Here is an 18,293-nt window from a genome sequence, read left to right on the forward strand (position 1 = left end):
AGAGGCATTTCAGTGCAACCCTTATGATCACCAAAGCATCTTCCAGGAAGGTGTGTGACAAACATCACACATTAGAAATACATAATGGTGCTATGTAGAACAGGCATAGGCAAACTCGGCCCTCCAGATGTTGTGAGACTACAATTCCCATCATCCCTGACCACTGGTCCTGTTAGCTAGGGATGATGGGAGTTGTAGTCTCAAAACATCTGGAGGGCTGAGATTTCCTATGTCTGATGTAGAACTTCAGATATGATGTTGGTCTGCAAGCCACAGCTGCTGTTATGGATGTTGGCTTGATCACTGAAGATGAGGAGAGACTTGTAGTTGATCACAATAAAATCAGAAGGGCCCAAGAAACAGTTATGAAATGCCTGGATCAGGAATTTGATTTTCTTTGTCAGAGGGGTGAAATTGACTGCATCTTCTTTGACAGCTGTGAAGATACAACTAAAACTATGCTGAAAGCAAACAATTCAGATCAGCAGTTACCCAGCAATATTCCGTGTGCTGTATGCCAGGTGGAAGATATCTCTACCCATTTCACTTCAGAGAAAGGCTCAAAGAGAGAAAAACCAGCTGAGGTTATTGCTAATAATCTGGTAGATTTCATGAAGAAGGGCATTGATAAGAGACTGCAGGCCATTGGTGGTGATTCTACAAATGTTAACACTGGCTGGGAGGGTGGTACCATGCACTGGATAGAGGTCAAGCTTGGTCATAAGCTGATCTGGTTGGTTTGTGCCCTCCACACCAATGAGTTAACCCTGCAACATTTGATCACAGCACTCGATGGGAAGACGTTGTCTCATAGCAAATGGACACATAACATTGGCAACATGCTTGACATTGCTACAGAATTTGAAACTGATCCTTCATCCACCAAACTCTCAGCTGGAGAGCATCTGACTTCACTGAGTGACGTGTTCATCTTTTTTCCTTTCATTCATTTGCTTTTTGGAACATATGCATTGTGCCCCATCTTTTTTTAGAAATTAAATTTTAGTTACCAAAACTTAAACTGGAATTTAAACCTTAAGCATTCTTATCTGAAAACATTAGTCACTGAAATCATTGGAATTTGATTCTGAGTAAATAGATTTTCCCAAAATTAAGATGGTAGCTACAATTTTACTGTGTGGATAATGTTGTGGTTGTATCTTTTTGTCACAGTTTTCATTTTCTGTTGTGAAAGGGCACCTTGGGCCTATGATACAATGGTATTTGATGCAAATGTTCTGGTTAAACAGAAGGCCATATGTCCCCATGGCTGCACATGATCCTCCTGACTCTACATATCAGTCGGTTTTAATCAACCATGTACAATTCCTTGCTAGTGCAGGTGCAGAAGAAGTCTAGTGAGAGAACACACAGTTAAGGAAGACTGGCTCTGCAGAAAGAGTTGCAAATCAGGTTGCAGTTTCCCTAACTTCATCCTCGCACGAGCAATTCTTAACATGTGAGCTGGGTACTCAGTGCAGTAATTTCTGCGGTTGGAGAGACGCAGACATTTTCCAATCTCCAAGACCACAGTAGTTGCAATAGCCAAGTGTGTCACATATTCCTGGCTCATATGGTACAGTTGCTTGCACAAGTACACAACTGGGAGAGACTGGAGTACTCACACAAATGAAAAATGTATTATCATATCTGGATCTAAGAGTTTGCTGAATGTCAGAGCAACTGTTGGTGCCTTTTGATTTGTAAAGCATTCAAACATTGTAGCCACTATTTACTTGGGGAGTAAATGGGCACATATTTTACACTCTCTCATTTCTTAAATCCAAATTCATCACTTTGGAATGCAGAGAAATGCAAACATAGCTAACCAAAGAACACTGTATCCCTGATTTCAGCCCATGATCAACACGGATAAAGTACGTGAAAAGGAATCTAGCCCTTCTGATGTAAAAATAGGTGTAACTTCAGTCCAATGTCAGCTTGCAAGTAGCAACTATGAGGCTATTTCTGACACATGCCTGAACCAACAAAGTCTGGAAGAACTTGGCATTCTTATTTCAATACCACTTTGCCTATATTTTCTTAAGTGCTCTGGACCAAAAGCCCAGACTGCATACCAGAGGTCTAGGAATAGGTTGTTTTCTTATTTGCAGTAGGTAAATTTAAAGCCTATAAGTCATTCCTTTGGCTTTTAAGAAAATCTCTAGTTTCTTCTAAAAAATGCATTTTGTTCCTCCTTTTTTTCCTTTACAAGAAATTTCACATTTGATTAAGAACTCTAAAGACTGTGTATCAAATATTTTCAAAAATACAAATTGGAAAACAGCTATAATTTTTTTGTTTCTACACTTTAAGGTATTTGGAAAAGCTGCATATAAATATCATTTTGGAGCCAAAGAACCACAGCCCAAAATAAGATTTGGACCTGTATTTCTGAAACAGAAGTCCCCATGCTGCCAGAGGGCAGATTTATATTGAAACTGAACAAATATCCAAAAGCAGTTTATGATATGGAAAGGGATCAGCTGTTCTAAAGTGACAAAGTCAAGAATTCCACAACGCTATGCCCAGCCATTGAGATTTTGGACTTCAACTGCTGTAAATAGATTTTCCACATGTAATAGTTTTGTTTGTTTACAAATGCTGCATGGCATTAAAACTTTTTGATCTTGGCTTTGTGCTACAAAGGCAGAAAAGAAAGACAGCTTGACTGGTACTCCCCACTACAGAATAAAATTCTGCTCAATCCAGAAACTGAATCCTGTCATCAACAAGTTAAAATCATGTAAATAAATAAATAAAAGCTATAAGGTGTTTACATCCTTAGGGTCAGGTTTGAGAAGTTTCTTTCAACATTCTTTTGATTTACATGGTTCATTACTGGATGTCTGCTCCAGATCTCTTTTCTTCCTCCCGCTCTTAATGACTTCAAAGCAGTACATGCTTGAATTCCCAAATATATTAGCCTAGTTTAAATTATTATCTTAAGCAGTGTGTTACTACTCATCAAGTGGGGCAGAGCAGGGACCCACACATAACAAAACTGTAACACAGAATCCTTTATAGAAAACAACAGTTAAGATACTGAAGGAAATAAATTCCAGCAACATCACAGGACTTAATGGACTGGTGTGAAAATTGCACATATGATTTTTTTCACACATGCACAAACAAATTTCAGATGTCTTCATGTTTTTTAAGTTTCTATTCAGTATCAATGTTATGAATGCTGTTTTATCTTTCCCGTGTTACAGATAAAGTTAAGTGTCAGTACTAATGTAACTTCTAAATACTATAATGAAATAAAAAAGTCAGATGAGACCCGCTGTTCAATGGGCTTTATTACTTCATTTTAATTGAGCCATGGGGCTTGAATTAAAATTAATTAAATCATAGAGGGGCAGTCTACAGGACTTCTAGTCTTGATGGCTATATGGAAACCTCCAACTTCAGAGGGAGTAAGTTGCTGAATAGGAATATCTGGAAAGCAACAGCAAAGGAATCTGGTTGGCCAATGTGGTAACCAGTGCCTTTTTCGAGTGGGCACTCAAGGGAACACAGTACCGGCACTATTTTTCGTTGTTGTTAAAAAGTGTAGCACTTACAACTTGGTGAGTACCGGCACCTATTTTTCTAGGAAAAAAAGCAGTGGTGGTAACCCACCATGGGGCCCTTCAGGTGAAAGGCTAGAAACAAACAAACAAATACAGTGGTACCTCGGGTTACATAAGCTTCAGGTTACAGACTCCACTAACCCAGAAATAGTGCTTCAGGTTAAGAACTTTGCTTCAGGATGAGAACAGAAATCGGGCTCCGGCGGCATGGCAGCACCAGGAGGCCCCCATTAGCTAAAGTGGTGCTTCAGGTTAAGAACAGTTTCAGGTTAAGTATGGACCTCTGGAACGAATTAAGTACTTAGCCCGAGGTAGCACTGTAATGAATTCAGAAGTCCAACAAATACCTTTCTCCTGAAACAGACATTTAAAGGAAACTTTCTGTTTTTTATTATTTAAATAATCTTAATGTATACCACTTGAGACTTAAGTGATCAAGAAGTATGTAACTACCTTAAATAATACATGTATCAGCTAGACGACTAGCACATTTGAATGCAAGTTTTGTTAAGTCCCATTTTGCAATCCAGTCTTTGAACCAAATAAGTTTCTGTACCTTCCTGCAGGCATTCCACACATTATGGGGCAGCAAATCTGGATGTGTCCCTGTACGTTTGACAAGGATCTGCAGCCAATCTTAACTCTTTAATAATTTATATGTTGTACAGTATAAATGTGTGTGTGTGTGTGTGTGTGTGTGTGTGTATTATAGTGTCCTGAAACAGCCACAAACTATAAACGAACATGAAAATGTAAACCTCCAGTATCACAACCTTATCTTTTCTAACAAGAGATAACAGCATGCATAATTGTGCATTCATTTTCAAACTAATTTAAAAAAGAGAAAATGTGTTCCACAGTGACAAAAGTGGAATGAATAGTGGCACTGTAGCAAACTCTTAAATAGGTCCTTTATCTGGATCACTATATGGCCAAAATTTGACAGTACATCTACAAAGAAATCCTTATCCTTATATACTGATTGTCTTCAAGCAATTTCAGTCAGCTTACAAAATAAATTGATCAAGATGCTTAAAAATAATTGATGACACAGAACATAGATTTTAACACATTACGCAGCACATTACTCAGGATGTTGCATCAGATATAAAATCCTTTATGAGTCACCATTAGTTAGAACATTGGGAATATCATCAAAAAGGAGGGGGGGAAACCCACAGCAACATTCATATGTCAAACAATTTGGCAAACATTGCATAGCGACTTTCAGGCAATCTTCCCCTTTCAGCATCAGCAAGGAAAAAATGACTTTGAACTTCATTGTAGTGTGAGAAACATCAAACAGACATTCGCAAGGAATTCTGCGTTGACCACCACAGTTTCTTCTTCTTCATCGGTGATCACTTGTAGCAGAGTAACATTGCCTTCCATAAACATGGTTTTAACAATGAGTCCGTAAGTGATTGTAGAGGCCAATTCTGGATCCACACATCCTTCCACAGTAGGGACATAGGTTTCCAGCTAATTAACTGGTGGAAACAAAATTTTAATTTGTCTTGTGCCAAGTTTGATGTCATACTAGTGCCAGGTGAAGACACTTTTATTTAGCCACACATTCCAACACTTACTTTAACAATGGCTTTATTCTTTACTGTTGGAATTGGTTTTCTGTGTTTTATATTTCCATTATGCTTTTATATATCTATATCTCTATGGTCTTTTCATTCAGATTGTTCAATGCCCTCATAGTGCTTCTACTACAGCAAGGCCATGGGGGTTAAAACAGAAAAGGGAAGTGTCCACTTTCATTGCCTCTGTGCTGGCAGAAGCCTTTCCAACACTTTACTTTGAAAAATCAGTATTATGATCCATTTGCCAGTAACAGATGATAATTGTATTAGGACTTGAACTTGGAGGCTATAGGGTTAAGGATACAACTCTACAAACACTTAACTGGGGTTGAGTCTCATTGAATTTCCCAGTGGACCTGCACAAGATTGCACTAGAAGCGCAACTATTCTGATATACTGTAATTATTATGTCTTATTTTGCTATGAGTATTTTATATGTGTGTGTAGAAACTGAAAGTACAAGATGCTGTTTAAATGCATATCTTGTATGAGTGATATAATGTGGTATACAATAGTAGTATTTATTGGCATATGAATTTATACTGCGGCAAATGTCAATTAACTTATTAATTAACTATGATATTAAATTTCAGTTAAGTTATATTAATAATTCTATTTATATATTACTAAGCATATTACATATTACTCATCACAGAATCACAGAACTGTAGAGTTGGAAGGGGTCCCAAAGGTCATTTAGTCCAACCCCCTGCAATGTGGTATTCCAGGTATAGTGTGATCAAGGCAAAATAAAGCAGACCCCTAAGCCCTTTTCACATGTACTAGCCATAGGTAAAGGTAAAGGGACCCCTGACCATTAGATCCAGTCGTGACCGACTCTGGGGCTGAGGTGCTCATGTCACTTTATTGGCCGAGGGAGCCGGCGTACAGCTTCCAGGTCATGTGGTCAGCATGACTAAGCTGCTTCTGGAGAACCAGAGCAGCACACGGAAACACTAGCCATAATGTGCCCTAATTTGCAGGTCTGCCATTTAGCTATTTTAAAGATTTCTAGGCCATCCTTCTAAAGCACATATGAGGGTATTATACAATCTGAATGAAAATACCATAGATATATAAAAACATGGTGAAAATATGAAACAAATTCCAACAGCAAAGAATAAAGCCATTGTTAAAGTAAGTGTTGGAATGTGTGGTCAAATAAAAGCGTCTTCACCTGGCACTAGTATGACATCAAACTTGGCACAAGACGAATCAAAATTTTGTTTCCACCAGTTAATTAGCTAAAGCTTCAGCTGATTAATCTATCAATAAAAGCTTACAGGCCTAAATTAAATCCCATTTAATAAAAATTTATAAAGACACTTATCCAATATAGCCGAGTTCACTGTTCTCGAGCTAAGTAAGTATGACTGTTTTAAAGAGTTAAGTGACAACCTTACAATCTGGTCTATCAACCTTTGTGGTCCTCAAAAGGATTATGGATCTTAAGATCAGCAGCAGTTGATGTTGTTAGTTCTACTATCCTCAGAGCTGTTGGGAAGGGCACTCCAAGAGAGTGCTTTTTCTGTGGCAGTCACTAAATTAAGGAAGACTCACCCACAGAGACGCGCTTGGAATCTTCTGTTTTCGTCTTATACTGAAGATACACCTCTTTACCATGCCCTTTGACTGGTAAGGCATTTTGTTTTGTGGGCCTTACCTCTTCTGCTGAATTTATTTGTTTTGTAACTGCAAAGGCTCTATTTGTTTTTAAAACTGTATATTCTATTGTCTTAAACTGCCTTAGGATCTTACGGTAAAGAAATCTTACAAATACAGAAGTACACTTCGCAGCCTTCATCCCAGATCTATTTTGCCAAGCTGAAAACAATTTTTTAAAAAAAGCCTTACAGGGATTTTTAAAGGGGATTTTATTTATTTTTAAGTAGTACATCTGTTTTCTGTCAAAAATATGGAATTGAAGATAATTTACATAATTCATGAAGACAACCACCATATAAAACCATATCAAAAACAAAATATTAAGCAGTAGTTAAATAAAGTTATTCATATATCAGTTATTCAGAAGAAGAAAAAACAGGCTAAATCCAGTCAAACCATACTAGACAGAGCAACAGCAAAAACAACAAACAAAAAATCCATAAGAATCTAGATGATCAAATACTAAAATCTCAGATTCACAATGCTTGGGAGGAATGCCCCCCCCCCATGTTTTGAGGGGCTACAATAAATATCTGGTACCCATCTGCCTGACCTAAGAAGATAAAGAAGAAAAACGTTTAAAGTAATTATTATCTCAGTTGTGTGGCAGGTTCACATAGCAGAAAGCAGTCCTTAAATAACTGAGTGCCAGACTATCTCCAGGGCAAAACCAGCAACTTGTTTTGTGCCTGGAAACCAATGAAAATACAGGGAGTCCCTGTTAGGAATCTATTTAAATGTTGAAGGGCCTAGGAGAAACAACCTAGGGAGAAAGGTTGTTTTCTGCTGCTCCAGAGAAGTGGACACGGAGCAATGGATCCAAACTACAAGAAAGAAGATTCCACCTAAACATTAGGAAGAACTTCCTGACAGTAAGAGCTGTTCGACAGTGGAATTTGCTGCCAAGGAGTGTGGTGGAGTCTCCTACTTTGGAGGTCTTTAAGCAGAGGCTTGACAACCATATGTCAGGAGTGCTCTGATGGTGTTTCCTGCTTGGCAGGGGGTTGGACTCGATGGCCCTTGTGGTCTCTTCCAACTCTATGATTCTATGATTCTATGAACCTACTGGTTCATAAGAAAAGTGGCTTAGAACACATAAACCTTTCCTCCTTCTGGACAAATAGTTAGCAGGGAACAGAATATATGAACTGAGTTCAGTCTTCTGAACTTGTTGCAGCTTCCTCCTGTGCTTGTAAACCTCTAGATTGTGGCCAGTACCACATGCCTAGCCAGATCTCTTAAATACAAGAGGTTGTATGCCACACTGCTGCCTCTTGATGGTGTGATCTGCCTTATCATGTCTTTTGCACATAGTACTTTTGCTGGACCAAAAGCCTGCCACATTTGTATGAAACAAAACCTACATGATGGATTCATAAGCTTAAATCTTGGCTATCCATGGGTGGGGTTCTGTTCACTATCCATGGGTGGGGTTCTGTTCACTGAGCTTTCGTGATAGGGCAAGTGGAAAGAAATTATTTGCACCTTCAAAAGCTGCGCCAGAGAATCACAGAATTGTAGAGTTGGAAGAGACCTTGAGGTCCAGCCCAGAAATCTGAGCTAAAGCAGCCATAACAGAGGGCCATCCAACCTCTCCTTAAAAACCTAAAGGAAGGAGAGTCTACAACCTCTCAAGGGAGGTTCCATTCTGTACCATCAGAAAGTTCTTCCTGATGGTTAGTCAGAATCTCCTTTCTTGTAAATTGAAGACACTGCTTTGGGTCTTCTGGAGCAGGAGAAAACAGGTGACAGCCCTTTAGATATTTGAAGATGGTTATCCTATCTCCTCTTATCCAAGCTAAGCATACCCAATTACCTCAACTGTTCCTCATAAGGCTTGTTTTTCCAGACCCTTAATCACCTTGATCTCCTTCCTCTGCACACTTGTCAATATCCTTCTTAAATTGTGGTGCCCAGAACTGGGCACCGTACTCCAGTTTCATCTGACCAAGGCAGCATAAAGCGATACTATTACTCTGGTCACTATACTTCTGTTCATGCAGTCCAAAACAGCATTACCTTTTTTTTGCTGCTACATCACACTGCTGACTCATGTTAAGCTTGTGGTCTGCTAAGACCCCTAAACCCTTTTCACGTGTACTACTGACAAGCCAGGTGTCCCCTATCTTATAGTGGTGCAGCTGGTTATTCCTGCCTCTCTTGCCAGGAAGCTCTCTGAAGCAGCAAGGAGTTGGAAAATCGGAACCGGTGAAGAATGCCCTCCTCCAGCAGGTACTTCTGCTGTAAGCTCTTTCTGTACAAGGATGGGACACACTGGATCCAACCTATCATACACACAAAAAAAACTTCCTGTGGCACTTATAATAGCAGAGCTGGCCCACCCATGAGGCTGGGTGAAGCAGCTGCCTCAGGTGGCAGAAGAGGTAATGCCCCACCCACCCCACCACTTCGGCAAGAACCAGAATTTCAATGGAGGTAGGGGCATTCCAGTGTGCAGTGTTGCTGCTTGTTTTCCCTGCCCCGGGGGCTAATAAAATGAGTGACAATGCCTTGCGGAATGCTCCCCCCCATCTCAGTGGAAGAGGGCATTCTGCTAGCATCAGAAGTGGGGGTGGCGGGGGCACAGTGCAAAAAAACGGGTGGGGCGCAGTGGTTGGCACATCCTCATTTCATCTCAGGTGGTGAAATGGGTTCAGACCACCCCTGCATGTAATTCTCTTTTAAGAGGAAACCCAAGCAAACATTTCCTTTCACTCTATTCAATCAAACGTTTGTGGGATGAAAGGGGCAACTGAGCTTTCATGAGGCGATTATCCAGAACTAGGGTAGAGATATATGACAAGGTCCCATGATACGAATTAACTAGTGTTGTCCTTGGCAGATGTTCCTTCTTTTGTAATGTATTGGCCATATTAGCAATCTGTTGCTTAAACCCACAGAAGAAAAGGAACAACAATCTATGCATTTATTCATATCCAAGTAACCCCAGAGGAAAATGCGGCCCAGCTGAGTGTTCAACATCAGGCATGTACACAATGAGCAAAAATAGGTGGTTCGAAATTATGCTGCCAAGGAATGACATCTTCCAAGGAACTCAAACCAGCCTCTTCAAATTCTGGCAATCTGTGGTATGAAAATAAATATAAGGAAAAAGAAAAGCGAAGTTTGCCACCTACTGCCCAACAGCATAATAGTAAACGCTCGCATGGAGTTCGCTCTGCATTTCTGAAAGTCTACAATTTGTCTTTCTACAGAATGTTATACACTTTCATGTACTACCCTGCACCCCCTTTCCCCCTCTCCTCTGTCCCAGAAAAACACATTCATTAAGAAGGAAAACATTTCATTTAATAAATTGAAATGAAACACAGCTAACTAAAATAGAATTTTGTATGAGAAGTATATAATCAATGTGACAGGATTACAATAAAAGTTTATTATAGCATACAGGCTAGCAAGGAATCCCTTTGAAAAGGGGCCAACCATGTCATGTGTTCTCCAAGCCTGCCCTCACGTTAGACACTATGGAAGAATAAAAATAATGCTACAGTTAAGCATATGCTTTAACAAAACTGCTATTGCACTTTCAATAAAACCTTGCCTACAAAAGCTTGTGCCATAATAAAAATAGTGCCTTTTGTAAACATCTGAAGCCTACAGTGCAAGATTCAAAACTTGAGGGCTTAGAGCCTCTTCTAGCTATGCTGAATTCTGAACATTTGGAAAATAACTCATTTTACAAGAAGTATTTTCAAAACATTGCACATCACCAATAACTAAAATAAAATAAAGAGATCTACAATACAATTCCCATCTGTATATGCCCATACAGTGGTACCTCGCAAGACGAAAAACGTGCAAGACGAAAGAGTTTTCTGTTTTTTGAGTTGTTCCGCAAGACGAATTTCCCTATGGGCTTGCTTCGCAAGACGAAACATCTTGCGAGTTTGTTTCCTTTTTCTTAAAGCCGCTAAGCCGTTAATAGCCGCTAAGCCGCTAATAGCCATGCTTCTCAAGACGAAAAAACCGCAAGACGAAGAGACTCGAGGAACGGATTAATTTCGTCTTGCGAGGCACCACTGTATTTGAATGATGTGAGTAGGTATTAAATACCTTATATGAATGCTAGGATCAACAGCTCCAGGTGTAGTTAACAGAGGATGCCCTACTGATCAAAACTGCATTCCCTGAATTCACTAATTCACTTGAAATCTTTGATATTCTCAGGGAATATCACAGAAAGTCAGCACAAGCTAGATACCTTAGTACTGAGCTAGTTAACTGGATCCTGTCTGGGTTGTTCAGGCCTCGAGTTCAAGCGCTCTTGGTCCTGCTGTTCCTTTGTGCACAAAGCTAACATCTATACAGTGGTACCTCGGGTTACATACGCTTCAGGTTACATAACCTTCAGGTTACAGACTCCGCTAACCCAGAAATCGTGCTTCAGGTTAAGAACTTTGCTTCAGGATGAGAACAGAAATCGTGCTCCGGCGGCACGGCAGCAGTGGGAGGCCCCATTAGCTAAAGTGGTGCTTCAGGTTAAGAACAGTTTCAGGTTAAGAATGGACCTCCGGAACGAATTAAGTACTTAACCCGAGGTACCACTGTACTAGGATTTTCGGTGGAGGTTTGAATATGCAGTTCCCCATAGCAGTTGTTACTTTTTACATTAGGTATCAAAGAAGAAGGCAACTAAGATACAGCAACTAAGTCTACTCCTGATCCATGGAAAGCCATGGGACATTATCTGAATGAACCATGAATACAAAGTCTTTTAAGATATTAATTATCTCTGATTTGAGAGAAAAATCAGTGGAGCACAGCGGCCCATTTGGGAAAGCACACTTTCCTACATATCAAAATCGGAAGAGGATTTCTCCCTCATTTCCTCCTTTGATCATACATTTGGCAAGTAAGAGTTAGAAATGAAATCTTGGTAGACCAGCCTCTGGATTTTAAATACCGTACATACCGTATTTTTCGCTCTATAGGACGCACTTTTCCCCCTTCAAAAATGAAGGGGAAATGTGTGTGCGTCCTATGGAGCGAAGACGCCATAGCCCCGCGACCCTCTCCCGGCTGGAAAGGTGACACGCGGCTATGGCAGGAGTCTCTATAGCTGCGCGTCACCTCTCCAGCTGGGAGAGCACTCACGGGGCTAAAGCAGCCCCCCACGAACCTCTCCCGGCTGGAGAGGTGACACGTGGCTTTAGAGGCTCCTGCCATAGCCGCGCATCACCTCCCCAGCCGGGAGAGCGCGCGCGGGGCTAAAGAAGCACCCTGCGACCCTCTCCCGACTGGAGAGGTGACGCGCGGCTATGGCAGGAGCCTCTCCAGCCGGGAGAGCACTCGCGGGGCTAAAGCAGCCCCCCGCGACCCTCTCTCGGCTGGAGAGGTGACTCGCGGCTTTAGAGGCTCCTGCCATAGCCGCGTGTCACCTCTCCAGCCGGGAGAGCACTCGCGGGGCTAAAGAAGCACCCCGCGAACCTCTTCCGGCTGGAGAGGTGACGCGCGGCTATGGCAGGAGCCTTTCCGCTGCTCCCTGACCTGCTCTTTGGGGCTGGTGGTGGGCTTCCTCCCGCCAGCCCCAAAGAGCAGGTCGAAAGGAACCTGAAGCCTGGAGAGCGAGAGGGGTCAGTGCACACCGACCCCTCTCGCTCTTCAGGCTTCCAAGGTAGCCGCCTGAACGCACCTTAAACGACACCTTGTTTTAGAGCGGGAAAACAAGAGGGGGAAAGTTCTCCCCCTCTCTGTGCAGCGCCTCCTGCCGCTTCACTGAAGGCGCGCTGGACAGAGAGGGGGAGAATTTTTTTTTCTTGTTCTCCCCCCTCTAAAACAAAGTGCGTCCTATCGTCCGGTGCGTCCTATCGTGCGAAAAATACGGTAACATGGGTATTAAGGTTCTGTTTGGTTCAATGGAATTTACTTCCAAGAACTACAACCCCCATGCACATGCAGAGCTCTAAGCACTTCTTGGTCCATTTTAAGAGTAGGGGCATATATGACATGGAAAGCTTCTTTATATGGAGAGCTACATTTGCAGAATAGTGTATGAATAGATATTTGGATCGTGCCATCCATATATATGTAAATATACTTATTGAGGGCCTATTAATGCAACCTTTCTCACTTGCCAAGATGTATACTGACATGGAGTGGTAAGATAGTTGAGCAATTTTACCACATACTCAGATGGAAATTTTGTGATTTTGGCACATCTAGCGAATCAATGGCAGACTCAACTCCAGCATGGACCGAGTCAGCCTATGTCCCAACACATAAGGGTCACCTGAGTCAATCACAAAGAAATGCTGTATTGGATGTTGATCAGGTTTCCATAGCTTATTCAAACCGATGCCCTTCACTCCACCAATTAAGGGGGGGGGGGCAGAAATAGAGATTCCATAAGCACTCAAGAAAGAGGGAAAGTTATTTCTGCCAATTTCCCTTTCCCCCAGCAGTCTCCTGAAAATCTGCTTTGAGGGGGTGGCAGAGAAGCCTACAGGGCAAAAGTGAAAATCAAAATCAACCTCTTCTGCCTTCTGTAAGAAGCAACCTGTGCTAGACTGCCATCAGAAGGAACCACTCAGTTCATAAAAGACCCGCTCTGCATCAAAGTCAAAATCTCCATGTTACAAGACAAAGGATGCTATTGGGGAAAGTCTTGAGGAAATAGTAAAGGACTGGCTGAAGGGACTAACAGAACTGGAGAAGATGTAAACAAATATAAGCACGCTATCGTCATCTAAATATCACCACACTCTGGATAACAGTGACAAAAAAGCCTATGAAAAATATAGTATTCATCAACTGTACAGTTTGTGAATAAAGCATCACTTAGTTTGGACTAACTTTTACTGTTTTTTGCCAAGCAGAAAATTCCTCCTAATTGTGTTGTTCTTTGATAACAGAAAGTATGAGGCAGACACTTTTTAAAATAGGAAAACGAAACTGTAAAAGCACAATGGTTAGCTGACAGCCTCAGAGACAGAATTCATTCTGTCATTTAAGAATTGATTAGATTGCTTTTGACAACGTCCAGACTGCTCTTTTTGTCTTTTATTGCTGCAGTGTTTTTCAAATCCCCTGTTGTCCTCTTACTCAACACGACCACCTCCAATCCAGTACTTTCTCATTCTTATTCTATGTATTTTCCTGTATAAATTTGACCCTGTGATCCTGAACCATGCAGGCTGAATTGCAACTCTTTCATCGCTTACTTTTTTTCTAGGACAGTCACTGATCTTACTACTGCCTACTGGTCTGTCAATGAGGGGTGTGTGTGGTGTTTTTTTACTGCAATACTTAATACCAATACTGCAATACTCATACCAAGAACTAATTTAGTTGGTCTTTAAGGTGCTACTGGAAGGATTTTTTTTATTTTGACTTATTAAATGAGTTATTGTTTCTTTTAAGGTTACAGTGGTACCTCTGGTTGCGGAAATGATCTGTTCCGGGGTGCTGTTCGCACCCTGAAAAGTCTGTAACCAGAGTGGTGCTTCTGCGCATGTCTGAATGGTGCAGAAACACTTCCGGGTTTGCCACGTTCTTAACCCGAATAAACGCAACATGAAGCTTTCACAAGAAGAGGTATGACTGTATTACCTAGAGAGTTTTTGTGTTTGTTTACACGTTGTAAACCACCCTGAGGACTCTTCTGAATTATGCTGGCAGGATGGCTCTCACACAAAAGCAACATAAACATGGGAGAGCAAATGAAACATAAATCTCTACCTCCAAAAGACAATAAACAATGCATATGAAAAGGAAAAACCTAATGAAGACACAATGTATTATCCCACTGAAAGGAACAAACCTATGGGAATCCCATTTAAGTGTTATCACAACAGCAGTTCGTTCATGTTTCCAGATTGCCACTGCTTATCTTCCAAGGCAGCCAGATCTCAGTTACTTCCTCAAATCCAAGTTTTCTCTCCCCCATGCCTCACTGTAATCCAGTACATCCCATGTGGCAAGTCAGCCAGCCAGCCAAAGATGCTGATAGGTCTTTCTATCACTTGAATGTGGGGGAGGAAAAGGATGTCACTAGCTAATGAACAGATTCACTGTCATTAGCAGAGGCTAATGATCACCATCTATTTGTAGAAATGTTTCCTGATCACAAAAGAGAGGAGGAGAACACTGAACCTTTGCTAGAACTGAACACCAAATGTGAAACATTAAATTATCCTGGCAAGTCTTCTGTAGGAGCAAAGAGGGTAAAATTTGGACCAATTTTATTTGCCAGCCCAGCCTTGCAAATTAGCTCCCCAAAAATTCCTGAGTATGATGCATACATAAATACCATACAAAACCTTCTGCTCCCCACTCCCCACCCATATCTGCCCCTTTGCTACAAAAAAAAGTACAACTGCTGAAATGCATCCTTTCTTTTCTACAAGAGAGGGCCTTCTGGCCTTGTTCACATGTAATGCTAAGCACAAGAAAAAACAACTTTTTAAAAAAATACACAATGAGGGAAAAGACTTACTGTGATTGCATCTGCTGTGGTAATCTGGAGGGTTTCTGCTTTAGTGTAAAGGTCATCTGAGCCATGGGATTGACCTTTTGTTGGACCTGAACCTTCTTTGAAAAGGTCTGCTGAACAGACCGCTGAGGAATAGGCCATGGTGGAGTCACAGGACCTGGTCCTCCAGGAGAAGCAGTTTCTTGCTTACTAGCATCCTCACAAGTGCTGCCTTTCGTCCCAGGTTTACACACACAAAGCTGTGGTCGCAGACACATCCCTCCATTTTGGCATGGTGGTGAACAGTTAGCTAAACAAAGAAGAGAGAAACGAATGGAACAATTAAAATCTCTTCACGATACAATGTGAACATTACAGGTTTTTGAGGCAAAACTCTTATCCCTTGATTAACCAAGAGGCTTATCAGGGGTGGAATGCCTGCAGGCCAAATTAGGGGTCTGATTTGGTCCATGGGGCTGCTCCCCCCCCAAAAAAAAATGCCCACACCTAAAGTACGCTCCCAATTGCTCCTTGGCAAGAAAGGTTTGCTGTGTGCACCAATCAGGTGATGAACATTTGGAGCACAAGCATCACTTGGACTGGCTGCACTGCAGAGTTTGGTATTGGGGACTCCGTATTACAGTCAGTCCCTGCCCATGCTGTAAGTACTGGTCAACTGACTGGCATTTACAGCAAACCCCAGTGGGAAATGTTTCCTTTGCCCATGCCGTCTGAAATCAAACTGGGGAAAGAAAGCACCTCACCTGATGTCATGGTGACATCAAGTAGCTCACAAGTGGGCAGCCGTACTCACCTGTCAAAGTAACCTGTAGGGCTTGGGAGAGGTTAAGATCCAGCCTGCCAGAAAGATCCACTCCCCCACCAGAGGTAAATAGTGCAAACTGGCAGTATATGAATAGGGTTTTGGGTTTTTTGTTGCTTTGACTATGCAGCATTTACTGATGTAGGTATTTACTGCTACACATAATACACACAGTTTATTTGTGCTTGGCCCTCACCTCATGCTTGGCCCTAAACCAATTTGATATCTGGCAGTAAATTAAGAACGTCTACAGGGAGACGATCCCCTTTTCACCAAACTACAGAGAAAATCTTCATACAGATTATTTTCTGCAAACAAATACTTCTCAACATAAAAAGTCTCATGTTATCTTCACATATTAGTGCATATTCCCACAAGGTCACCATCTCATTTAAGGAGGAAAGTATATCATTTAAGAAAGAGAGGTTTTAAAAGCTCAGTCTCCTGTCCCCAGTAAATTTGGTGTTGCTGATAGCTGGGACACGAAAAGCTCTGTAAATCCTTAGGAGGCTGAAAATCTTTCTGACATTGCTTAGAGATGCCTAGGGCTGTTTCAAACGTTACTAAATTTGCATGTTCACCATTGGTGGCGGTGGGGAATGGTTTCGCTTGGTAAGCCCTAGGAAATTCTATTTTGCTGCCCTTGTACATGCAGTGCAAGCCCCACAAAAGTTGTTGCCCACAAATCCAAAGCAGCTCACCAGTCATTTATGCACAGCAACCCCCACTCCTACATCTGAAGTATATGTGGATAGGTGAGCCACTCAGTAAAACAGTGTTGAGGGCTAGTAACTGTTACAGACTTTTGCGCAAGGGTATAATAAATATCAACACGGACATTGAGTCACTATGAAAGTGGCTTAGGATGCATCTGGGAAAGGCAAATGAGAACTGTGTTTAACAATTTTTTCTCCTACACACAATTTATTGACAGTAACCATTCAGTAAATAGATGTTGACCTGTGAAAAGGCATGGAGGTGAGGGGGTGGGAGGGAGAGAGTTGAAGACAAAGCTATACAAATCTTTCCCACATTTTTGTTTGTTTTCACTCTGAAACAAAAAAAAGTACACACTCCAATACACATCAAGTGAATTTCCCTCTTTGAAATCAGTTCCATACCGTCAGTGAGGTTTGTGAGCTGCCTTCCATCTGGACTGAGAACCAATTGTTATTTCCAAAACTCAGATTGCTTTCAGATCCCAAACATATATAAAACATAACCTCAGTGTTCTTTTGTCCTCCCTGACTCAAGGGGCCTTTCATAGTATATAACATACTGTGGAGAACTGGCTATGTCAGACAAGCTCTCTTAAGAGCAGCCTAACACCTGCTAAACCATAACAATTAATTCGGGTGAGAATAGGAGGGGATTAGTGCATTAGCATGTAGTTGTTTTGGACACAAGTTCCATTCAAAGTTCTTCTGAATCCCCTCTAGCTAAGGCAGACAGGGCTTTGGCAAAGCACTTATGTTTCAATCTGCCACTGGATCTCTTACCCCAGAACAATTCCATACCATTCCATCTACAAATAAGAGGAATATATATTTGTATTTCACCAGTGTGGCTGATTTTAAATGCTCACTGAAAAGTCAGCTATTGGTTTTATGTCATGAACTGCCCTGAGATCTATTAGTGAAGGGCAGTATACAAATTTAACGAATAAAATAAATAAAGTAAAATAATCACATTCAATGCCTTAGGGGGTCCTGCACCCACGTGTAGTCATATTTCCTGGCTGTTCCAATATAAACTCATTTTTTTGTCTCACTCTCATCTTTTAAGCATGTTGTGGAAGACTCGTTCCTTTTAAATATATTGTCAGGTGAGCATTTTAATTTTTGTGTATTGCTTTTATCTTATTTTAAAATCTTTTGTTTTATTTTACTATGCAAGTCATTTTGAGGCAGAGTGCAAAAAAGTGACATAAATAGCAATAGTGTGATTCCCTCTGCTGCCATTCAAATTCAATGTGCTGCCCCTCCCACTTCATGACTGCCAAAACTTATGACCGGTTCCAAGTGGTGCCCTCAACTGTCACTTCACCCAGAAGATTGCTCAATAATGTAGAGTTGGAACATCCGGGGACTGTGTGGAGGCATGCAACTTATTTCCTCCCCCCACCCCAGTTTCTCTTGCATCTGCTGCCAGAGCCAGAGGATACGTGAGACAGAAGAAGCCCAGTGGGCAAGCTTCAGCCTGTGAGG

At 41.4% G+C, this 18,293-nt stretch overlaps 1 protein-coding gene across 1 annotated transcript in view; it reads right to left on the minus strand.

Moving 5' to 3' along the window:
- The window catches only part of LTBP1 (latent transforming growth factor beta binding protein 1), a 186,046-nt gene that overhangs the window by 151,330 nt on the left and 16,423 nt on the right, over positions 1–18,293 (minus strand). The window contains 1 exon segment of the mRNA XM_082216221.1: positions 15,288–15,573. Within this exon segment, the coding sequence (XP_082072347.1) occupies positions 15,288–15,573 (286 nt within the window).

Source organism: Podarcis vaucheri, assembly GCF_965113315.1.
Source record: "Podarcis vaucheri genome assembly, chromosome: 3".
NCBI classification, from domain to species: domain Eukaryota; kingdom Metazoa; phylum Chordata; class Lepidosauria; order Squamata; family Lacertidae; genus Podarcis; species Podarcis vaucheri.